The 25,417-nt window shown below is 43.7% G+C and overlaps 1 protein-coding gene across 1 annotated transcript in view; it reads left to right on the top strand.

The window, feature by feature from the left end:
* LOC124552663 (serine/threonine-protein kinase Warts-like) overlaps nucleotides 1-25,417 on the top strand; it is a 121,034-nt gene that overhangs the window by 4,688 nt on the left and 90,929 nt on the right. Inside the window, exons 2-3 of the mRNA XM_047126987.1 lie at nucleotides 10,153-10,452; nucleotides 21,899-22,128. Coding sequence (XP_046982943.1) covers nucleotides 10,153-10,452; nucleotides 21,899-22,128 — 530 coding nt within the window. The remainder of the gene's footprint in view (nucleotides 1-10,152; nucleotides 10,453-21,898; nucleotides 22,129-25,417) is intronic.

Genomic DNA, 25,417 nt, shown 5'->3' with positions numbered 1-25,417 from the left:
CCTAGAAACGACGGAGAGGCTTCGTCCCCGGCGTTGCCCGCAGTGGTTCACAAACCCACAACAGACCACAGCAGTCCACCCACCCCACCGCCGCTCCACACCGAACCCAGGGTCATTGTGCGGTTCGGAACACCCCCCACCCCGGGAACGTCTTATTCCAGGCGAGTGTAACCAAATTTTTGCGTGGTAGAGTAATTATGGTGTACGCGTACGTGGAGACAGTGTTTGCGCAGTAATCACCGTCATAGTCTGAGGCGGAATAAGGGGAACCAGACCGCATTCGGCGAGGTAGATAGAAAACCGCCTTAAAAGCCATCCACAGACTGGCCGGCATACCGGACCTCGACACTAATTCGCCGGGCGGATTCGTGCCGGGGACAGGCACGCCTTCCCGCTCGGGAAGCAGCGCGTTAGACCGGGCGGCTAGCCGCGCAGGCTAAGCTTTCTCTAAATCCACGAATGCTATAAGCTAAGGTTTACCTTTCGTAAACTATTCTCTAAGAGAAGTTACAGGCTAAGCATTGCCTTATGTGTTCCCATACTTCTCTGGAGTGCAAAGTGTTTCTGTAAAGAGGGAAATTATTGTTATAGAAAATTACCATTTTGTTGAAAATTGTTCGTGTTCGAAAAAGATAACGTCCGCTCCCTGCAGTTTACCACTGCTACCTTCAGGGTTTCACATGGAATTACGTAAAAGTAAGAAGACGATATAAATACACTACTGGCCATTAAAATTGCTACACCACGAAGATGACGTGCTACAGACGCGACATTTAACCGAAGGGAAGAAGATGCTGTGATATGCAAATGATTAGCTTTGATGAGCATTCACACAAGGTTGGCACCGGTGGCGACACCTTCAACGTGCTGACATGAGGAAAGATTCCAACCCATTTCTCATACACAAACAGCAGTTGACCTGCGTTGCCTAGTGGAACGTTGTTGTAATGCTTCGTGTAAGGAGGAGAAATGCTTACCATCACGTTTCCGACTTTGATAAAGGTCGGATTCTAGCCTACCGCGATTGCGGTTTATCGTATCGCGACATTGCTACTCGCGTTGGTCTACATCCGATGACTGTTAGCAGAAGATGGAATCAGTGGGTTCAGGAGGGTAATACGGAACGCCGTGCTGGATCCCAACGGCCTCGTATGACTAGCAGTTGAGATGACAGGCATCTTATCCGCTTGGCTGTAAAGGATCGTGCAGCCACGTCTCGATCCCTCAGTCAACAGATTGGGACGTTTGCAAGACAAGAACCATCTGCACGAACAGATAGACGACGTTTGCAGCAGCATGGACTATCAGCTCGGAGACAATGGCTGCGGTTACCCTTGACGCTGCATCACAGACAGGAGCGCCTGAGATGGTGTACTCAACGACGAACCTGGGTGCACGAATGGCAAAACGTCATTTTTTCGGATGAATCCAGGTTCTGTTTACAGCATCTTGATGGTCGCATCCGTGTCTGGCGACATCGCGGTGAACGCACATTGGAAGCGTGTACTCGTCATCCCCATACTGGCGTATCACCCAGCGTGATGGTATGGGGTGCCATCGGTTACACGTCTCGGTCACCTCTTGTTCGCATTGACGGCGCTTTCAACAGTGGACGTTACATTTTAGATGTGTTACGACCCGTGGCTCCACCCTTCATTCGATCCCTTCTAAACCCTACATTTCAGCAGGATAATGCACGACCGCATGTTGCAGGTCCTGTACGGGCCTTCCTGGATACAGGAAATGTTCGACTGCTGCCCTGGCCAGCACATTCTCCAGACCTCTCACGAATTGAAAGCTTCTGGTCAATTGTGTGGTATCGTGTTGAAGCTGCATGGGCAGCTGTACCTGAACACGCCATCCAAACTCTGTTTGACTCAACGCACAGGCGTATGAAGGCCGTTATTACGGCAGGAGGTTGTTGTTCTGGATACTGATTTCTCAGGATCTATGCACCCAAATTGCGTGAAAATGTAATCACGTATCAGTTCCAGTATAATATATTTGTCCAATGAATACCCGTTTATCATCTGCTTTTCCTCTTGGTGTAGCAGTTTTAATGGCCAGTAGTGTAAGCAATGGGTCACTCTAAAGATGCGTCGCGTTTTTTATGTGTTTTTCAGAAAAAAACAAATGCAGGTTTTACGGAATATAGTAAAACACACGATACGAGACACTGTGGCACAAGCTTTAGATTCCCAGCCGCCCACTGTGTAGGTTGGTACATCTGAAACGTTAGAAAGTGATAGAAAGTTACGACGCACAAAGAGAAACCGATCTGTTCCTTACGAGCTGGTACAGAGGTGTAAGGAGATGCGTGTGGCATCCGCCAGTGAGTCCAGCGGCTAATCACTCCACTTTCTATGTGGGCTGATGTTGCCGCCCGATGTGGTTGCTACCTGTTTGTAGGGAGAAACTATCTGGCTCAGATGTAAGAGAGATATACGAATGTCTAACGATGTTGCTCTGGCACGCTATCGCTACAGACAGAAACTCAGAATATGGACGACAGTATACAACCGACCCAATCAACGACGTACGTGTGACGTCATGGTATACGTTCGGGTTAGGAAGCTTGCATGCGTCACTTACACTGATGAACCAAAACACTCTGATGGTGCCCACGGCGAGTTGGAATCCCTCTTGGTGACGTTGTAGCTACGTCACGCTGTAAGGAGGGTATTCGAGGTGACGAAATAAGACGAGAATGAATAAATAAACTATGTGATCAAAAGTATCCGGACAACTGGTTGAAAATGACTTACAAGTTCGTGGCTGGAATTCAAAATGGTGTTGGCCCACCCTAGCCTGGATGACAGCTTCCACTCTCGCAGGCATACGTTCAGTCAAGTGCTGGAAGGTTTCTTGGGGAATGGGCAGCCCATTCTTCACGGAGTGTTGCACTGAGGAGAGGTATCGATGTCGATCGGTGAGGCCTCGCACGAAGTCTACGTTCTGAAACATCCCAAAGGTGTGCTATAGCATTCAGGTCAGGACTCTGTGCAGGCCAGTCCATTACAGGGATGTTACTGTCGTCTAACCAATCCACCACAGGGCGTGCATCATGAACAGGTGCTCGATCGCGTTGAAAGATGCAGTCGCCATCCGCGAATTCCTCTTCAACAGTGGGAAACAAGAAGGTGCTTAAAACATCAATGTAGGCCTGTGCTGTGATAGCGCCACGCAAAACAACAAGGGGTGCAAGACCCCTCCACGAAAAACGCGACCACACCATAACACCACCGCCTCCGAATTTTACTGTCGGCACTAGACACGCTGGCAGATGAAGTTCACCGGGCATTCCCCATACCCACACCCTGCCGTCGGATCGCCACATTGTGTACCGTGATTCGTCACTCCACACAACGTTTTTCGACTGTTCAATCGTCCAATGTTTACGCTCCTTACACCAAGCGAGGCGTAGTTTGGCATTTACCGGCGTAATGTGTGGCTTATGGGCAGCCGCTCGACCATGAAATCAAAGTTTCCTGACCTCCCGCCTAACTGTCGTAGCACTTGCAGTGGATCGTGATGCAGTTTGGAATTCCTGTGTGATGGTCTGGATAGATGTCTGCCTATTACACATTACGACCCTCTTCAACTATCGGCAGTCTCTGTCAGTCAACAGATGAGGTCGGCCTGTAAGCTTTTGTGCTGAACGTGTCCTTTCACGTTTCCACTTCACTATCACATCGGAAACAGTGGACCTAGGGGTGTTTAGGAGCTGGAAATCTCGCGTACAGACGTATGACACAAGTGACACCCAATCACCTGACCACGTTCGAAGTCCGTGAGTTCCGCGGAGAGCCCCATTCTGCTCTCTCACGATGTCTAATGACTACTGAGGTCGCTGATACGGAGTATCTGGCAGTAGGTGGCAGCACAATGCACCTAATACGATAAACATATGTTTTTGTGGGTGTCCGGATACTTTTGATCCCTTAGTGTATATCGAGGTGCGGTTTTGAGCAAAGTTATAGCGGATAATGTTGCGTTCCTGTCGTTCGTAAATGATTTTTATCGTTTACAGTCGCCAAATTACGAAGATAACTTTCCTTTTTTTTTCTAATGGAACAGTTTATTTTATCTGTAGCATTTGAAAGAAACTTCTCAGAGAACTTCAGCGACATAACATAGTATCAAGATAACAGCGTAGCAAACCACTGTTCCGCCGCCAGGAGAAGAGATTGCACCAAAGTCTGCCCTATTACACGAAAAGCGAGCAAAGAAGTCAGTTAGTTAACGTTTCCAATGATTATTATCACGATTATCATACCAAGTGCTGAAAATGTTGCTACACGCCATAAAGTGGTTCTGGAGAAACAATACTGTACGTTGAATGCCATCTGGAGATAACGTAGCACAGCCCGTGTTATAAGGTATTTGTAAGCTACACTTGTTTTGCTGAGGGCGTGGTCCGTATGGTACGAAATGAAGCACACACTTGGACCCCGCGATGTTGGAACGATAAAAGTTTGTATATTGCGGTCGCGGCGTACGCCTTCGTGAGTAGCCGGTGTTTCATAATAGACGTGTTAATTTTCGCGGGTGTTAAGTTTGGTGGACGTGTAGACCCTTTTGCGTTTCCTGAACGGCTGTTCCAATGATCTCGAAATGTTCTATTGAGAGAGCGTATCATTATACAACGTGAAGAAAAATTCGAGCACTCGGACTTCGGAACGCGATTCCTCATATACTGGCAATACATAAACGTCTCTCACAACATTTAGTCCAAAACAATGGTTCAAATATCTCTGAGCACTATGGGACTTAACATCTGAGGTCATCAGTCCCCTAGTACTTAGAACTACTTAAACCTAACTAAGAACATCACACACACCCATGCCCGAGGCAGGATTCGAACCACCGACCGTAGCGGTCGCGCGGTTCCAGACTGAAGCGCCTAGAACCGCTCGGCCACACTGGCCGGCACAAAATTTAGTCCTGTCCGTATTTCGGGCAGTAAATGGATGTTAAAGACTGGCAGTCTGGCAAAATCGTAATCATACGTACGGTAACTGCCTGTGCCAGATTATGTTCGTAGTGCTGTGCATTGGCGTAGTGGATAGTGTTTTACGTTAGCATGCAGGAGGTCAAGGGTTCGAGTCTGGGCCGAAGCGTACTTATTTTTATTTGTCGAATTCTGTCTGCAATACAATACTATAGTGTACACCGCTTGTTAAGCCACATGTATTCGACATTTACATTGTACATGTTTGCAAATTATTCGCAAAGCACATTGTTAGCACTACTTGTGACTTAAGACCATGTTGTTGTTGTTGTTGTTGTTGTTGTTGTGGCTTTCAGTCCTGAGACTGGTTTGATGCAGCTCTCCATGCTACTCTATCCTGTGCAAGCTTCTTTATCTCTCAGTACTTACTGCAACCTACATCCTTCTGAATCTGCTTAGTGTCATTCCCACTATATCTAAGTTTAACCTATCCATTTCCCTGCCGGCCGGTGTGCCCGTGCGATTCTAGGCGCTACAGTCTGGAACTGCGTGACCGCTACGGTCGCAGGTTCGAATCCTGCCTCGGGCGTGGATGTGTGTGATGTCCTTAGGTTAGTTAGGTTTAATTGGTTCTAAGTTCTAGCCGACTGATGACCTCAGAAGTTAAGTCGCATAGTGCTCAGAGCCATCTTTGTTGAATCATTTCCCTTTTTCAATTTTCTAACCTACCTGCCCGATTAAGGGACCTGACATTCCACGCTCCGATCCGTAGAACGCCAGTTTTCTTTCTCCTGATAACGACGTCCTCTTGAGTAGTCCCCGCCCGGAGATCCGAATGGGGGACTATTTTACCTCCGGAATATTTTACCCAAGAGGACGCCATCATCATTTATCCATACAGTAAAGCTGCATGCCCTCGGGAAGAATTACGGCTGTAGTTTCCCCTTGCTTTCAGCCGTTCACAGTACCAGCACAGCAAGGCCGTTCTGGTTATTGTTACAAGGCCAGATCAGTCAATCATCCAGAGTGTTGCCCTTGCAACTACTGAAAAGGCTGCTGCCCCTCTTCAGGAACCAAACGTTTGGCTGGCCTCTCAACAGATACCCCTCCGTTGTGGTTGCACCTACGATACGGCCATCTGTATCGCTGAGGCACGCAAGCCTCCCCACCAATGGCAAGGTCCATGGTTCAAGGGGGTGGGGGTGGGGGTGGAGGGGCATAAGACCATGACGAAATATAATGGACCTGAACGTGCAAAAGACTAATTGTTCGTAGTAATCAATAGGATGATTGGGGGACGGTACACAGAAAACAGGTTTGGAATCTAGCAGATCTAGTTCAAATGGCTCTGAGCACTATGGGACTTAACATCTATGGTCATCAGTCCCCTAGAACTTAGAACTACTCAAACCTAACTAACCTAGGGACATCACACACATCCATGCCCGAGGCAGGATTCGAACCTGCGACCGTAGCACTCGCGCGGCTCTGGACTGAGCGCCTAGAACGCAGATGTAGTGGTGTGAAACAATTCGCCTACACGACGTGCAGAAGACTTCTTTAAAAGTTGACCAGTGAAAACGATTTTACATCCATTTTTGTGTTAGTGGTAAGGAACTGACCCACTGTAATCGCTGCGTGACGTTTAAGACACCAGATACCGTACCATGCAGATCACATTTAGCAAATAAAAACAAATACGTTTTGACCGAGAATTGAAGCCTTGACCTCCTGCATGCTGACCCAAAACGCCATCCACTGCATCCCCTACACTGGGCTGTTTCTACTTGTTGACAGAGGTAGCTACCGTACACGTGATTAGAGTGTTGACAGACTGCCTATCTTTAAAGTCCATTTACGGCCGGAATTTTGCGCAGGACGAAATTTTGTGAGAGACATTTTTGTATTGCTAGTATGTGAGGAATCACGCTGCGATGTACGACTGCGCGAAATTTTCTTCACCCTGTATGTTCGGAATGGGAGAGGTGTCCGTCATGTTGGTACCGAACTAATTACCTTGTGTGTCATTGGGATGTCTTCCAATAACTGCGGCAGCAACGTATCTTAGGAACTCTTAGGAAATGAGTGTATTTAGAGTCCCATCAATTAAACAGGGCCCGATGATGCGGGTCTTGGAAAACACGCACCCAACCTTGATGGACCAATGGCGTTGTTTTTGTCCACTTCTTTGACTCAGCGTGGATTTTCAGCGGACGATTATTGCATATTGCGAATATTGATTTGCCCGTGGTTTGCAAAAGATGTTGTTTTCTTAAACAAAATTTTACGTAGATGTGCCGCATAGCTTTGTACTTTTGGTAGATAAGATTCGGAGAGTTTAACCAAGCCTTGACATGCAGCGTTAGATGCAGCGAAATGTGATGAGGATGAGGTGCGATGGATGTATGGTTCGCAGAACACTCGTTTGGTTGGTCCCTCTTGTACTTCTGATATGGCTCTTACTAATATTTGCGCTGTGTGTTACTGCTACTAAAATGGTAGTTTCACTCCTTTCCCCAGTTGCTCTTCTTTTTCCTTGGCACGTTATATTCTCCACACTTGCTACTTCTACAACTCTTTTTATAATGTTCGGAAGAAAGACCGCGGGTGTATGACACGATCTGGATGCCCTCCAGCTTACTACGGCGCCGGTGTTCTAGTACTTTGGCGACATTCTGCATAAACGATATTCACTTTTTCGACTGTCGTATACATTGAGAGTGTCTCAATAGCTTTTCGAGCTATAACAGCAGAAGACAGGCTGAAAGACTTCAAGCTTACAGGTAAAGACAAGAACCACACCAGAGTCACATGTTTGCTTACATTTGGTATAACTGGGCACATAATTGTGGAAACCTCTTCTCCTGACGGCAGGACTTCAGTTTGCGGCGCTGTTATCTTCATACTATTTGATCAAGTGCCATATGTGTTACGTCACTGAAGTTCTCTCGAAAGCATCTTTCCAATGCGCCATATTGTCTGCTTGCCGTTGAGGTAATATCGAATCTATATCCAAATCCCGCTCCAGCTACTGGTGGGTCTGGGTGCTGACGAGTCCTCTCCACGTGGCTCGGTCCTCCCATCACTTTTCTTGCTCCACTTGCTGCCAGGTCACACCTCCCCTTTCCACAGATATTCTCACTCCCGCTTTCCACCGTGTTCTTGGGCGCCGTCTACGTCTTTCCCCATCCATCTTTAGTTCTTCCATAATTTTGAGGAGTCTCTGCCCATGCATCCTCTTAGCATGCCCATACCATCTTAATCTCTTTTTTTTCAATTTCTTCTCTCATGCTTTCTTGTTTAAGGTCCTTTATAATCTCTACATTCCTAACTCTGTCCATTCTTGTTTTTCCCTTAACTGCTGTGAGAAATTTCATTTCCCCTGCTTGCAGTCCGCTCCAGTACCTTTCTGTCATAGTCCATGTTTCTCCACCATAGGTGACAATAGGGAAGTAATAATTCTTATACATAAGTAGTTTTGCTTTTTCTGAAATTTCATTATTCCAAATCAGGTGTTTTATTGTTTCATAGAAATTGCCTCCCTTCTATAATCTCCTATTAATTTCGCTAGTTGTTTTCCATCCCTAGATATTTCAATCCCTAAATAAGTGAAACTTTCTACCACTTTGAGGGGTTCTCCATTCAAGGTAATATTTCCGTTGATCCCTTTCTCTCTTCCAAATACCATTACTTCACTCTTATCTTAATTTCTTTTTAATCCATACCTTTTCATTATTTCCTTCCACGCATCAAGCTGTAACTGTACATCTACCTCTTTATCACCCCCTATCACCATATCATCTGCAAAAATCATCTTTTTGACTTTTTCTTTTACTATATCTTTAACTGCTCTATTCATTCCCTCCATCACAACATTAAAAACTGCAGGGGATAGAATACTTCCTTGCTTAAGTCCTTGTCTTATTTCGAATAATGAGAGCAAAATGAGGAGGAGTGGTACACAACAGAATTCAGAATTTCATTGAACTCAGATTGCCGCAACATGTCAAGGTAACTTGTACCTGTTATCGTTTGCTCTGCAAAAAAAAAAAAAGGATGATGCACAAATCTTAGTCTTGTTCATCCATATTCATACAGTCAGTTTTGAGGTGTTTCCCTTCCATTTTTGTTCCCTCACGAGGACTGTTGGCGCCCAATTTCCGGCAGTTTTTACGGTCCACAAAACCACAAATGTGAAACGTGGCCTTGTCTGTGCAGAGAGAGTTACCTAATACGTTTTCAATTTCCACAGCCTCCAAAATATTAGGACACATTTCCATATGAGTGGAATTATCTTCTTCCTCTAGGTGATGCATCACATGAATGCCATGCCCAGTCTTTTTCAGCGCAAAATTGAGAGTAAGCCACTTAGTGCATCGTGGAATGTTCAGCTGACAAACAGAAGCACTTAGGCTCCTTTCGATGGCCTCTTCAATGCTCCAGACTGCGTCGTACCATGTTGATGGTCGCCTTGTAAGTTCCTCACTGATCACAGTTCCTCTTCATCTGAATTGAAGGATGATACTGGTCCATGTTGGTTAGTATATTCCGTATCGTTGATAGTAGAGCTCACGCATTTCCAGTAATCGGGAATCAGCAGCTGTTGTTTCTTCTGTATGGATCATTTCAGAGACCTATAAAACAAGAATTGATTATGAAAGTTCCTGGCAGATTAAAACTGTGTGCCGGACCGAGACTCGAACTCGGGACCTTTGCGTTTCGCGGGCAAGTGCTCTACCATCTGAGCTATACAGTTTTAATCTACCAGGAAGTTTCATATCAGCGCACACTCCGCTGCAGAGTGAAAATCTCATTCTGGAATGATTCGTTACTTTTGGGACACCCTGTACTGGATTTCGATACGTACTTTATGTCCACTGTCAAAGGAGATGGTTGCTATCCACAGGTTCGATATTTCTATTCCACCGAAAGTTACAGCTATGCCCACATTCCCCTTCACCATGGTGCTCACTCGGTCAATTCACTTTGTGTCGTATGCTTCAAAGGAGATGCAGACGGTTTTGTTTGCAGTGTATTAGTGCTGGCCCTGGAAGTGACGGGCGCCTACCTCATAGCTGACATTCTACCTACCACCTGCTCTATCCTCCTCGTCGGTTTCCGACGAGCCGACGACGGCCGACGAGGATGCTGAGGTCGACGATAGGGAGACGTAGAGACTGATGAGACGATTTTGTCCACAGTGTATAAGCGTGCTGGCCGTGGCAGCGCTCGGCGCCTGCCTCACAGCTGACGCACCGCCACCCGGCCTACCCTCCTCGTCGGGTCCCGACGAGCCGACGACGGCCGACGGGGCAGGCGAGGTCGACGAGAAGGCGGCGGCAGCAGTGGCGACCGCGCCAGGATCTCCGACGGCCGGCGCAGACCTGGGTCCGCTACCCCCACTCAACATAGACCCGGGGCTGCGCAAGGCGCTGCTGCAGGCGCTCACCAAGTTGGAAGAAGAGGCGCAGGAGCAGCTCGCTGAGGAGGAGCGGCAGCAGGTGGGCCGAAACGTCGCCGCGCTCTTATCTAATGGGCCACTCGCTCCTCACATAACAGTTTTTAACACTTCTTCTTCATTATTATCTACTCGTCGGTAAGGTAATCCTCAAAACTTCGAAGACAGATGAGCTGATTTATCAAAAGTGCATGTCATCTGATGTTATCTAGAATCATAAGTAGAAGGCTTAAACGAAATTTTTCTCGACATAACTGAAATATTCGTAGATTACCTGGATCTCCACGAAGTGTGTGGTTCACAGTGAAAGCGGCTCCAGTTTTTAAACATTTATTCTTCCGTTTGTAACAGCTGACCAAATCCATCAAGACACCTTGCAAAGAGGCCGAGTTGTACAGTATGTCTTCCTAAACAACTGACTGGTTCACAAATCAAGAAATATACTTTTTCACAACTATAAATCTTAGTGAATTAATATTCATGTAAGTAACTGTTGTGTACATAGTTCCGCGTAGTCAGAGCATACACAACTTTCCCACTAGAGCGCGCCCCGCTAAGCACAACAGCGCAGGCGCAGCGCTCGTCCATCTCCGCACTACAAGATGGCGCTGCCTTAGAGACGGACCAAATTCTGCTTCCGCCGATCCGCGTATTAATATGTAATACAGCCAATGAGATCGCTGCTAACGTAGAACCTTTTCTCCTCATGGATCACACTCGCGCAGTGATACCTTAACACTCAAGGTATTATAACGAGAGTACAGACCTCCGATTAGTCACTCTGCATTAGTCTCCATTACACTGCATTAGTCTGTATTTCTCTGTACCAGTCTATAGTCAAGTTTCAGTCTGCGCCTAATAAGATTATCATATTCCTGTACATAGCCATGAAGATAAATGTATAGGCACTTTTGTCAAGTATCAGAGATATGTGAGAATAAGATTAACGTACCAAGACCAAAGGAACTTCAGATTGTCAATTGTTAATAGCATCCAGAATCAAGTTAAGTAAGGTTCATGATTTTTATTATTTCAATAAATGTGTGTGAAAATTAATCACGTTCTGTTTAAAGTCGGTCACCGTCAATCTGCTACTCTAAGCGTGCAAGTGGCGTTTCTATCGTCTGACCTAACGGCAGAAGATAAACTCGCCACGATAAGACCACGAGACATATTGCTGACACTCGCCTACTTCGTTAGAGCGACAAGTCAAATAATCTGATGGTGTGTGTACCGAAGGTCTTACAGTACACACACCACACTAACACAGGTTACACTTCGAGATATCAGCTCAAAATGCCCGTCCCAGCAGCCTCGCTGCTTCCCTATTTATATATTCTAAATAATGGATGGTCACTTGGACCATTATTACTTAATAATGACAATATATTTTTAATCACATTTACAATTAAAAGTTCCAAAGCTAAGATGTTCTGATTACGCAGAATGATACGTCTAAAATTACAAAATTGAATAATATGTGAAATTTATAATGTAAAAATGTTTTTAAATGTGAAAATTCCATCTAAGTATGAGGACAATAATGAACTTCACAAAATTAATTCATACACGCTAATTACACAACGACTCACATTCCGAACAATAATTGAAGTTAAGAGGGTGAAACGAAACAGGTTTCGATTGACAGGATTTGTAACAGATGCCTAGAATTTAATAATTAGGCGTATATCTCGTTACAACAATACGAGTTTAATTAATAAAGTCATTAAGACGGAATTTTCTTTACAGCTTTCATCCTAAATTTACGTTTTAAAATATGTGCCTTCATTTGCAAGCGACAGAATAACTTCTTGAATGAGTAAACTACATTTGTTAAAGTCCAATTATTTTAATAGTTACAGTTGGTGATTAATACCATTTATTTTATTCCTACCATTTTCACTAATTCAAGTCTTTCCCATTACTACAATGAATGCCACAGTTTGTTAAAATACATTGTTGTTTGTTTTATTTTGTAATAGTGTCTGCTAATTAGTCTCCAATTCAGTGTTACTTTTATGAAATTCACAAATCACCAGAATACCAATCATTTTAAAGTGAGGTATTGTACTACACGATGTCAGGAATCAAAGTTTTCATTAAGTCTTTGTACATTAGGTATATGACAAGTTACACTATTAAACAGCCTAGTTAGGAACACCTACCGAGCTAATAGTGAAGAATGGTAAGAACTGTGATGACAGCAATCAGTCTTGATTTACAGAAAGTGATATAGGAGAGACCTGGGTAAACTGAAAGAACCAGAGATTGCTGAAAGCTAGAAATGAACCCTTAGGCAACGATTCATTGAAACAGGAATACATCAGATAAATGGGTAGATTTGAGAGATGAAAGAATGAACGCAGCATGAAAGAGCAAAACGACGGGGCCCAGCAGAAATACTCAGATAAGCAGTGAGATATTGAATTTAACTGACGAAAGATAAAATATAAAAGTTCAACAAATGAACCAGGCAAAAGTGAGTAAAAAAGTTTAAAAATGAGATTGAGTGGTACTGAAAAACCGATGAGCTGGAATGGTTGCAGGACAAATACAAGGCTGCAAAAGCAAGCATAACTTGTGGAAAGATAGATCCTGCCTGTAGAAAAATTAAAGAGACCGTTTGAGAAAATCGTTAGCCAGTTCATAGCGAAGAACAGAGAACTGGAAGGTGCAAAGAGTATGCTTAAGGGCTAGATAGAGTTAAATGAAGTCAATGTTACAAAAAGTGAAGATGAAATAAGCAAAAACAGAGGAGCCAAAGATTTAAGTTGAAATAAGGCGCCTGGAGTCGACATCAGACATCAAGGAGATGGCAATTATTTGCACCACAAATGCGACAGGTGCTGATTATCAGTTCTATAAGACATGGTTTTAAAATACTGACACGAGTTATTTGTAGAAGTAAGGAAAAGCTAGTGGAAGCTGGCGTCAGGGACGATCAGTTTGGGTTCCGACAAAGGCAATACTGAATCTACGAGTTACAGGACTGCTAGAAGAGAGGCGCACATAACATTATAGAATTTGTAGATTTAGAAGAAACTTTTCATAATGTTGCATGGAATACACTCTTTAAAAGAGAGCGAAAGATTGCAGACAATTTGTACAGAAACCAGGCTGCATTTATAAAAGTCGAAGGTCATGGAAACGATGCAGTAGCTGAGAGGCAAGTGAGATAATTTTAGAGCTTATCCCTAAAGTTATTTAATCTATACAACTAACTTGGGCAACGGATTATAATTGAGTTCAGACAGGCGAAGTTGAGGCAACTGAATTAGAAAATGCGACACTCAAGGTGGTAGATGAGTTTTTCTATTTGCTAAGCAAAGTAACTGATGAGGCACAAAGTATAAGCACATAAAATGAAGACTGCTGATTGCAAGTACAGCATTTCTAAAATAGACAAATTTTTTAACATCGAATATAAATTTAAGTTTTAGCATATCTTTTCTGAAAGTATTTGTCTGGAATCTAAACTCGCACGGAAGTGTAATGTGGACGATATACAGTTCACACAGGAAGAGAATAGAAGCGTTTGAAATGTACTGCAGAACCTAAACATGAGGTTCTGAATAGAATTGGCGAGAAAAGTAATTTATGGTACAATCTGAGTAAAAGAAGAGATGCATTGATATGATACCTTCTGAGATATCAAGGACTCCTGAATTTCGTAATGTAAGAAAGAGTGGAGGTAAATATTCTGAAAAGAGAAACGTTGAGAAACTGGATTAAAAGTGTCAACGATTATGAATTATGTACTGTGCTCAGTGGAAGTGAAAACGACTTACGAGACCTGTTGAAGTAAACGAACTGTCTTATGACTACAGGATACGGACTGGGAGTAAAAGAGAAAAAGTCGAAAGTAGTGAGGGGCAGCAAAACTGAAATTTGCGATAAACTTGATATCAAAACTGGGACCCAGTTAGTACAGTAAGAAGTTTTTCGTTGCTGATCTTCCTGATTTCCATGTCTATGTCTTTGGTGATAATTTTATGTTCATGTGGTGTAACAACCTGGTGTAAAACTCTTTTAAACTACTGTGCAGTTAATATTAAAAAAATAGTATTAATTAGTGTAGAACACCTACTATGGCCATAAATAAAAACAAAATTACAACGATATAGCTATTGGACATACAGATTCATACGTACTATTGCTTACAATGGAATTTCTACTTTAACAGTACCGAATTAAAGTTTACGAAGAGCAATGAATTCTTGAAACCTGTGCTTTCGTTCCTCTTTTTAAGTTTACACTTTTGGCCAAGAGTGGTTACTTCCATTTCTAGCAATATATTTCTCATCTCGAAAGTGTGCGGTACTTTAAGACTGTCATCTATTGTAACACTGTGTTCTATTTTGCCGATAGTTTTAGATGTTGCTGAATTATTGTGTTTGTTACAAACTGATGCAGTAATTGCTCTTTAAAATCAGTTTTAAAATTTATATCGTGTTGGCCTACGTAGTATTTGTTGCAAGAACTGCATGTCACTTTATAAATGCCTGAGTTGCTAAGATTTTTAGGTGTCAGGTAGATTCAGGTGACAAACTAAATGCGATATTGATTTGTATCATGTTTCGTAACAATGTCGTGGATAGCGGTAGTATTAGCTTCTTCACTGATCTGTACTACTAAGAGACTTTAGGGTAAGAAACGCAGATAAGGGTTAAAATGTGGATGTGCACTTAATATTTTATTCTATTTCACAAATAAATTGTTGTTTATTAGCACGTGTGGGGTTTCAAAGGACAATTGAACAAAGACGACCCAATGACACGTACCAGCTGATGGAGAATCTCTGCAAATTTCGATTCAAAGTAGGCATGTCGGAGGATATAGACAAGGCATCCGCTCCGTACCGTCGCGTCGAGTTAGTTCGCGCCTGCGTATAGGCAACCGGATAAACAGGTCTGCACAGCGGGCTGCAAGAGTCCTGACTCAATGCAATGCTCGCACCTAACATCTTCCGGTATTGACGTGTCGCATGGATGCACAGGTAGAAATGGTGCCCATACTGAGGAATTGCATTACGGGTTAAGAAGTTGGATCATGCCCTGTCCACTAATATCTGTTTTCTGTACGACTGATAGTTTTGAAGCTGCTGTCGTTTTAAACCTCGTATGTACTTACGAATAATGCTGTTAAAATGTTATTTCAGCCTCTACATTTTAATCATTATTAAAATAAACGCATATTTACTCTTGAGACGTACGAAATCACAGCTAGCTTACAAAATCATTATCTGCAGACTGCTGTCTGCATAAACAGGTAAAAGTTGACATTCGTCTACATCTACATCATCTCCATCAATATTCCACAAGCCACCTGACGGTATGTGGTGGAGGATACATGTGGTACCACTAAATTAACTACCCTTGTCAACTTTACTTGCGATTTACAAATCGGGGAGGGAGGGGGGAGGAGGGAAGAGTATGTACACTACTGGCCATTAAAATTGCTACACCAAGAAGAAATGCAGATGATAAACGGGTATTCATTGCACAAACATATTATTCTAGAACTGACATATTAGATTTTCAATAAATTTGGGTGCATAGATCCTGAGAAATCAGTACGCAGAACAACCACCTCTGGCCGTAATAACGGCCTTGATACGCCTGGGCATTGAGTCAAACAGAGCTTGGATGGCGTGTACAGGTACAGCTGCCCATGCAGCTTCAAAACGATAGCACAGTTCATCAAGAGTAGTGATTGGCATATTGTGACGAACATTGACAAGACGAACATTGACAAGACGTTTTCAATTGTTGAGAGATGTGGAGAATGTGCTGGCCAGGGCAGCAGTCAAACATTTTCTGTATCCAGAAAGGCCCGCACAGGACCTGCAACATGCTGTCGTGCATTATCCTGCTGAAATGTAGGGTTTCGCAGGGATCGAATGAAGGGTAGAGCCACGGGTCGTAACACATCTTAAATGTAACGTCCACTATTCAAAGTGCCGTCAATGCGAACAAGAGGTAACCAATGGCACCCCATACCATCACGCCAGGTGATACGCCACTATGGCAATGACGAATACGCGCTTCAAAAAAAAAAATGGTTCAAATGGCTCTGAGCACTATGGGACTTAACTGCTGTGGTCATCAGTCCCCTAGAACTTAGAACTACTTATACCTAACCTAAGGACATCACACACATCCATGCCCGAGGCAGGATTCGAACCTGCGACCGTAGCGATCACGCGGCTCCAGAATGTAGCGCCTAGAACCGCACGGCCACTCCGGCCGGCATACACGCGTCCAAATTGCGTTCACCGCGATGTCGCCAAACACGGATGCGACCATCATTATGCTGTAAAGAGAACCAGGATTCATCCGAAAAAATTACGTGCACCGAGGTTCGTCGTTGACTACACCATTGCACGCACTCCTGTATGTGATGCAGCGTCAAGAGTAACCGCAGGCACGGTCTCCGAGATGATAGTCCATGCTGCTGCAAACGTCGTCGAACTGTTGCTGCAGATGGTTGTTGTCTAGCAAATGTCCTCATCTGTTGACTCAGGGATCGAGGCGTGGCAGCACGATCCGTTACAGCCATGCGGATAAGATGCCTGTCATCTCGACTGCTAGTGATACGAGGCCGTTGGGATCTAGCACGGCGTTCCGTATTACCCTCCTGAACCCACCGATTCCATATTCTGCAAACAGTCATTGGATCTCGACTAACGCGAGCAGCAATGTTGCGATACGATAAACCGCAATCGCGATAGGCTACAGTCCGACCTTTATCAAAGTCGGAAACGTGATGGTACGCATTTCTCCTCCTTACACGAGGCATCACAACTACGTTTCACCAGGCAAAACCGATCAACTGCTGTTTGTGTATGAGAAATCGGTTATAAACTCTCCTCCTGTCAGCACGTTGTAGGTGTCGCCGCCGGCGCCAACCTTGTCTGAATGCTCTGAAAAGCTAATCATTTGCATATCACAGCATCTTCTTCCTGTCGGTTAAATTTCGCGTTTGTAGCACGTCATCTTCGTGGTGTAGCAATTTTAATGGCCAGTAGTGTATTAGCTCTAATTTCTCACATTTCCTCGTCGTGGTAATTTGCCGAGATGTATGTGTGTGGAGGGGAGGGAGTGGAAATTATTATGTATTCCGACTCTTCTCGGAAACTACCCTCGAAATTTCGTAGCTCCTGCCACTTGAGTTCGTTGATCATCTCTGTAACGCTCTCGCTCCGACTGAACACTCCCGTGACGAAATGCGCCGCTCTTCGTTGGATGTTCTCTACCTCTTGTATCAGGCCTATCTGGTTAGGCCTCATATGTTGTTATTGTTGTGGTCTTCACTCCTCAGACCGGTTTGATGCAGCTCTCCATGCTACTCTATCCCGTGCAAGCTTCTTCATCTCCCAGTACTTGCTGCAACCTACGTCCTTCTGAATCTGCTTAGTGTATTCATCTCTTGCTCTCCCTCTACGATTCTTGTACCCTCCACGCTGCCCTCAAACATTAAATTGGTGATCCCTTGATGCCTCAGAACATGTCCTACCAACCGATCCCTTCTTCTAGCTCAAGTTGTGCCACAAACTCCGCTTCTCCCCAGTTCTATTCAATATCTCGTCATTAGTTATGTGATCTACCCATCTAATCTTCAGCATAGGCCCCACATAATACTCAATAATCGAACAAACGCTTTGTAAGCCACTTCTTCCGTCGATGAGTCAAATTTCCTTAAGATTCTTCCCATACAATCTCAACCTGCATCTGCTTTTCCTACTATTTGTTTTACGAGATCATTTCACTTGAAGTCAGTCTGGATATTTACTCCTAGATATTTTACGATATACCCTGTTTCCAGCGATTTGTCATCAGTGTCAGCAATTTGTGATTCAATCAGACAAGCGTTCACACATGAAATTCTTCCACCAGTGGTCACATACACCTCCATAACACTTAAGGTCTTCATGCCACCACTCTTCACATCCACCTAACTGTATCCAGTCATCATTAAAAATATATGCGCACACCGAGAAAATGCGACTGTTTTATTTTTATTTATTTATATATGTATTTTTCGAAGGATCGGTTTGCTAAGGAGCTACGGACTGTTTCCTTTTTTGCAGAACGCGGCATTTCCGTTCTAAAAGACCCTGTTTGCTCTTTCTGTATTGCTTTTAGTTTTTACTTGTCCACCTTGGCCTGCTAGTACCTATTCGAGCGCATTCTCTGTCGGCAACATGGGGAGGAAATGTGACTTATCCACGAAGTAAGGGGCTTACAAGGAGCTTTTTCGACCAATTCTTGGGTACTGTTGATCAGTCTGGACCACTTTCCACGTAGGACTGAAAGAAGAGATGGAGAAGATCCTAAGAAGAGCGGCGCGTTTCGTCACGGAAGCGTTTAGTCGATTCGAGAGCGCTGCAGAGACGCTCAAAGAAGACGCTAGAGGAGCGGCATTGTGAATCACGGAGAGGTTTACTGCTGAAATTTCGAGAGAATACCTTGCAGGGAGAGTTGGACAATATATTACATATTACGTCCTCCCAAATACGCCTTCGAAAAGACAAGTTCGAGAAATTATAACCGATAGAGTGCTTACCGACAGTCATTCTTCCCACGTGCGATTCGCGAGTGGAACAGGGAAGAGGGAATAAGTTGGTGGAACCAGAACGTGTAGGGGGTTACCGTAATTACGGCTTCTCAGTATACACTGTGATTCATCTGGCCCTAGCGATGTCGCATTATCTACCCCACAATCTTATATGCGGCCTTCAAAAACCACGTGTGAGAACATCATATTTTCACTTCGCTACACACAAACTGTTAGTCCTACAGGAAAGGAGCAGGACTTTTTTGTATAAAATGTAATGGAGCTAAATTTTGTACTGTGATACGTGCAAGCCGTAGTTTTCGAGTTATTCAAGAAAACCGTACAAAAGTTACCTTCAAAATGCACCCTCACTCCCAAACACAGTCCCCACCGGTAAGGATTTCTTTTACAGTGCGTTGTTCATGGCGCTCCCTCCAACCATTGCACAAAAATTTGCGGCTCCACAAATCATTTCAAACATTAGAGCTATTTTGGTCTTCATTGACTGGCCTTATTCCGCCACCTGCTTCATCGAGCACGTACAGATTCTGCAATTGATATGTAAGTCTGCAGGATTTCGTGGCCGTTGTCACTGAAGTTAAAATCTTCAGCGTTATTAGGCCACGTCGTATTTCCTCTACAATGATCGACGTTTCGACCCCTCTGCTGGGATCTTCCTCTGGATCTTCCGGTGTCCAGTACTGCTAGAACACTGTCAGACACGAGACTCCCATCGATCATTTTAGAGGGAATATGACGCGGCCTAATAACCCAGAAGATATTAACTTCAGTGTAAAATTTATGTTAGTGTAAATTTTACATAGCAATTTCGTGCATTTTAGCAGCATTAAATGAACAATTACATCGTTGCATTCGTCAGGCCTTCCGCCAATGAAACTACTACCTCTGAGAGGGTTAATTTGGATTGAATTGTCAAAGCATTTAGTTTTAGCGTAACGTTTACAAAAGTAGTCTTTTTTTCGTTACTCTCACGGTCACGTTAAAATTAATAATTTTGAGAAAATAACCGACTATGTTGCTGGTGTAATAACGCCAATCAAGAGAGACCAAAAAAGCCGAATATCAGGAATAGCTCGGGCAGTAGCAAATTTTTGTACAGTGGTAGGAAGGAGTGCCACGAACGATATACTAGAAATCCTGACTGGTGAGGGATTAGTGAGGGGTTTGAGGTTCATTTGAAGGTAAATTTCGTATGTTATTCTTGAATATCTCGTAAACAGCGGCCTCCAGCAAAAACGTATACCAAAACAAAATTTAACTACATTAAATTTTCTACGAAAAGGTCCGCTTCATTTTTCTGTAGGGCCACTAGTTTGCACTTAGCGAGAGAAACAATGTGAATATTCGCGCGTGGTTTTCGAAGGCCGTGTGTTGCGTGTTGCATAAAACGACAGCGGTAGGGGTAGCTGATTCACCCTGTACACAAAACGATTAGGTAAACGTCACTTACGACATAGGAATTATAATGACTGAAAATTTTGTGGTTACATGGAGGTCCACAGCAATAAACGAGTCGCGCCGTCGAAATTACGGGAGACAGTAGCAGTAGTTTCAGTTGAGAAAGCGAGTACAAATGGTTCAAATGGCTCCAGCACTATGGGACTTAACATCTGAGGCCGTCAGTCCTAGAACTTAGAACTACTTAAACCTAAGTAACCTAAGGACATCACACACATCCATGCCCGAGGCAGGATTCGAACCTGCGGCCGTAGCGGTCGCGCTGTTCCAGACAAGCACCTAGAACCGCTCGGCCACACCGGCCGGCAGAAAGCTAGTATCGATGGATTCATCGAATACTGAAGGACATTAACCAAGTACTTTTATATATTTCAGATTACCATGTGAACATACACAACATTCCCACTTGCAGCTGCGTCCTCATATGTTCTTTCATACGTCGACACGTGCAGTGTCTAAGATCTTTTACCTCCCTCATTTCTGGCAATATGTCCGTATGAGCTTTCTTTGCTCCTTATCCTCTCAGGCATCATTTCCTATACTTCGTCTCCTATTAGCAAAATCACCCTGTACTTGAATTACAGACGTATATTGTATGCAATCACATAGGATGGCTTGTAAGATGGGATGGATGCATTTGCCGAAACTTACTGTACGCAACTATCCGGCTAATCACGATATGGACTATATACCTTTTATTGGGCGCTTGTGTTAACCTTTACTGAGATCAGATGGTGGGTAACTCTGTTTTACCGAAACCAGTCATCGTATATAAAGGTTTTACAAATGCGATCTACGCTGAGAGGTTGTCTTGCCACAAGCCGAATATTTACAGATCGTCCACATAACTCAGCATGAGGACGCTAATTCATCTACATACATACTGCGCAATCCACCATACGGTGCGTGGCGGAGGGTACCTCGTACCACAACTAGCATCATCTCTCCCTGTTCCACTCCCAAACAGAACGAGGGAAAAATGACTGCCTATATGCCTCTGTACGAGCCCTAATTCACGTAGGATGATTTTGTTAACTACGAAGATATGCATTATGGGAGTGGTAATGATCGATGTGTTACGAATATTTACTATTAAAAACAGTCTTGATCACGATTTATTTATTAATGTGACCGGTTTCGACCACTGCTGTGGTCATCTTCAGACCATTGAGTAGTGATTCAACAACTGAAAGAGGTTCCTCTCAATGGTCTGAAGATGACCACAGCAGTGGTCGAAACCGGTCACCTTAATAAATAAATCGTGATCAAGACTGTTTTTAATAGTAAATATATGCATATGTGTTTAAAAATGACACATCGCCGAAATCAGCTGACTGTGTCAAATTTGCGGCTGACTGGGGCAGTTGATATCAAGAGAAGATCTAATTCCCATATGTTATTGTCTCAAGTTAGGTACCTAGAACGAGGCGAGCAAAGTGTTGTGGTGTCTGCAGGGCTCACCAGAGCTGGTGCGGCCCTCGGCCAGTGGTCTGCCTGGTACAGCTCCTGCGTCCGGACCGGACACTGGAGTCCAGGTGACGTCACGCGGCACTTCCGGTGCCGGCGGCGACTTCAACTACTTCACCAGCCCGGGGGGCCGCCCCACTGCGGAGGCCAGCAGGGACCCAGAACCTGTCTCCACCAGCACGACCAGCACGACCACCACAACCACCACCACCACAAGGTATTCTGGCCGAGGCGTGCAGAGACCAGCATTTATTTACAAAACTTGATCGGATTAGCGCCATCAATCCTTCTATTGTATCGGACCAGGCTTATACATATACAGTACCTCTTTCACATTGTACAGTAATTACATAAGTGACAAAAATTTTAAAATGAAAAACAGTATTAACATGATTTCAGTGTTTATAGAAATAATGTGAGTAACTGATGGTGGCTAATAGTTAATAATGGTAGCAGTTGAAACTTCCTGGCAGATTAAAACTGTGTGCCGGACCGAGACTCGAACTCGGTACCTTTGGGCGGACGGGGCGTGAGTCGTGCTTGGGTAGCTCAGTCGGTAGAGCACTTGCCCGCGATAGGCAAAGGTCCCGAGTTCGAGTCTCGGTCCGGCACACAGTTTTAATCTGCCAGAAAGTTTCATATCAGCGCACACTCCGCTGCAGAGTGAAAATCTCATTCTGGAATTGTAGCAGGTGTACTACAGCCGCTGCTGTCGCAAGTAGTGATAGTAGTATTAATAAGAATAATATTAAAAATTACAATAGTAACAATAGTAGTAATGCAAGATATAAAGAGAAATTATAGTTGTACGAAATAGATGTTTTCCTTTCCAGCGAGTTCTGGGGAAAGGAAATTTAAGGAGACTGCTCTAGTGAAGAACGCGGAAATCGAAATATGATCTTACACTGTTGTACTGAAATACGCTCAGCAAACTTCAAAGACTATGTAATAGCGAATTTCTGGGGGTTGCATCGAATGCTTTCGTTGAGTGGTATTTGATTTCCGAAGTTCACGTGTCATACATACAAAAAAATACAAAAACCCGATTGCGACGTGATTTTCTTGTGTATGTGTTACGTACTGTTCCCTGTACCCTTATTCTTTAATGAAAAACTCGTGTTGTGTAACTTTTTCAGAATAACAATTCAGTTCACATAATAAAAGGCAGGTATAATTACAAACTTCTCTTTGATCCAGAAAGATGTCTATTACTCACGCCACACCTTTTCAATATCTTACCCGAAAACGTGAAAGGGTTAGTTACTAACAGACTATAGTTCGTGAGGAACCTAAAAGGTGTCCCACATACCTGACAATCCCATCTCTCTATCATATACTATCTTGTATAGTGACAATAACATATAATAATTTATTTATTTAACGATCGGTTTCGTAGCCTGGAAGCTATATCATCAGGCTGAAATGGTTCAAATGGCTCTAGGCACTATGGGACTTAACATCGGAGGTCATCAGTCCCCTAGACTTAGAACCTCTTAAACGTAACTAATCACACACATCCATGCCCGAGGCAGGATTCGAACCTGCGACCGTAGCGGTCGCGCGGTTCCAGACTGAAGTGCCTATAATCACTCGGCCACAGCGGCCGGCTAACTTCCCATGGTCGGGGTTCACAGTCATGTAGAAATTTTTAAAGGACATATTATTCGCCGTTGACTGTAGAAATTATTCATTTCATTAATGCAAGTTTCGACCTTTAACCCATTCTCAAATGGTACTGACAAATATTTCGCTTCAGCACATGTCATACTTTAAAATCCCCCGACATGTATCATGTCACTCTCGGCTGATGTTACCGTATTTCTACAGTGAAAAGGCCAAAATCCTTCGATATATGTCCATGTCGAAGGATTTTGAAGTCTGATATGTACTGAAGCAAAATATTTTGTAGTGCCACATGGAAATGGTCCAAAGGCCAAAATTGCAATAAAGAAGTACATAGTTTCTTCAGTCAACGTCGAATATGATGTCCATTAAAAAAGCAAATGTAACGTTGTGTCTTTATATAAATACTATTCGCATTGTATCATTTACGAAATTTCAATCACCACCTTTCTGTTTCGAATGCGAAAATATATTTTGACGACCACTTACGTAGGGAGAAATGATCATCGTAATAATATAAGATAAATCAGAGGTCGAACGGAAAGATTTAGGTACTCCTTCTTCCCACGTGCCATTCGAGAGTGGAGTGGTAGAGAAGTAGTATGAAAATGGTTCGATGAACCCTCTACCAGACACTTAAGTGTGAATTGCAGAGCAACCATGTAGATGTAGATGTATCTGTGCATGCTCAGTTTCGTTCGTCGGACCCGTTTCTATGTTTACAGAAAGCGCCTAGCACCTCTTGACCGCACAACTCCGACGTAAGGTGGGTTGTCGTGGCTATTCACTGCAGGCGCACATCGAACTGCTATCTGAGACGAAGTCACGTAGACAACCAGCACTAACAATGTTTCCAACTGATGCACCTCTCAAAATGTGTACAATCACTATAGATAGCTTTACAGAATTTGTGAACCCAGAGAAGTATTTGAAGACCTTAAGGAAGTCCGTAAATCATTGTCATAGTATATAACAACTGATGGGTAATTCAAAGTGTCAGTAAATCAGTAGCGGGAAAATCTACGATGTTTTAGAAAGATGTATTTGCTTTATAAAGGATATATCGTAGAGCTGCAGCCTATCGAAGAAATCGCACGTCTTGCGCCTAAATAAGAAAATGAAAGGAAATGTCTAATTTCGATGGAACTGCAGGGGCTGAGAGGTAACTTGTAGCCATGCTTAGGATGTTGCGTCAAACAATCCTCCGAAGGACAGCAAAACACACGAAGAAGACAAGACTTTGAATTGTGAAGTTGATGTTGAATGAATGTGTTATTTCTTTTCGTACCGTACCGTCCCGCACGGAGGTAACAGAAGTGCTAATATCGCGTAGGACCTCCTCTCTGCCAGTGTCGTTCAGCAACTCCACGTGGCGTGGACTCAGCAAGTCGTTGGAAATCCACGGCAGAAATACTGCGCTGTGGTGCCTCTATAGGCGTCCAGACTTGCGAAAGCATTGCCCACGCAGGATTTTGTGCACGAACTGACTGAAACCTGGTAGTCAAGGGAAGGCAGGGTTCGGTTACGATTGTGGACGGGGTCGTAATCTGTTACTACCGGTTACCTTTTACAGTTACAGTTTATTTTAAACCAGTAGTTCCAGACTCAACAATAAATAAAAATAGCACGCGTTGTCAATGAAGGAATAAACAACTGTGTAAATAGTAGTGTTTTCACTGAGTTACAATTTAGCAAATCACCATTAAATACAGATACAGCAGATAATGTTTTAAAAGCAAGCCACTGTGATCTGGGCAGAAGGCCTTACACGCCAGGAATGGCAATAAATTAAGAATTGTTTAAAACTCGGCGTAACTTACAAATCACAGGTATTGAAATATTAAAGGCAAGTCGGCACAAACACAGCAGAAGACATTAGACGC

Source organism: Schistocerca americana, chromosome 10 (assembly GCF_021461395.2).
Source record: "Schistocerca americana isolate TAMUIC-IGC-003095 chromosome 10, iqSchAmer2.1, whole genome shotgun sequence".
NCBI classification, from domain to species: Eukaryota; Metazoa; Arthropoda; class Insecta; order Orthoptera; family Acrididae; genus Schistocerca; species Schistocerca americana.
Note: the sequence above shows the minus strand (reverse complement) of the source record. Positions and strands in the feature narration are given on the sequence as shown.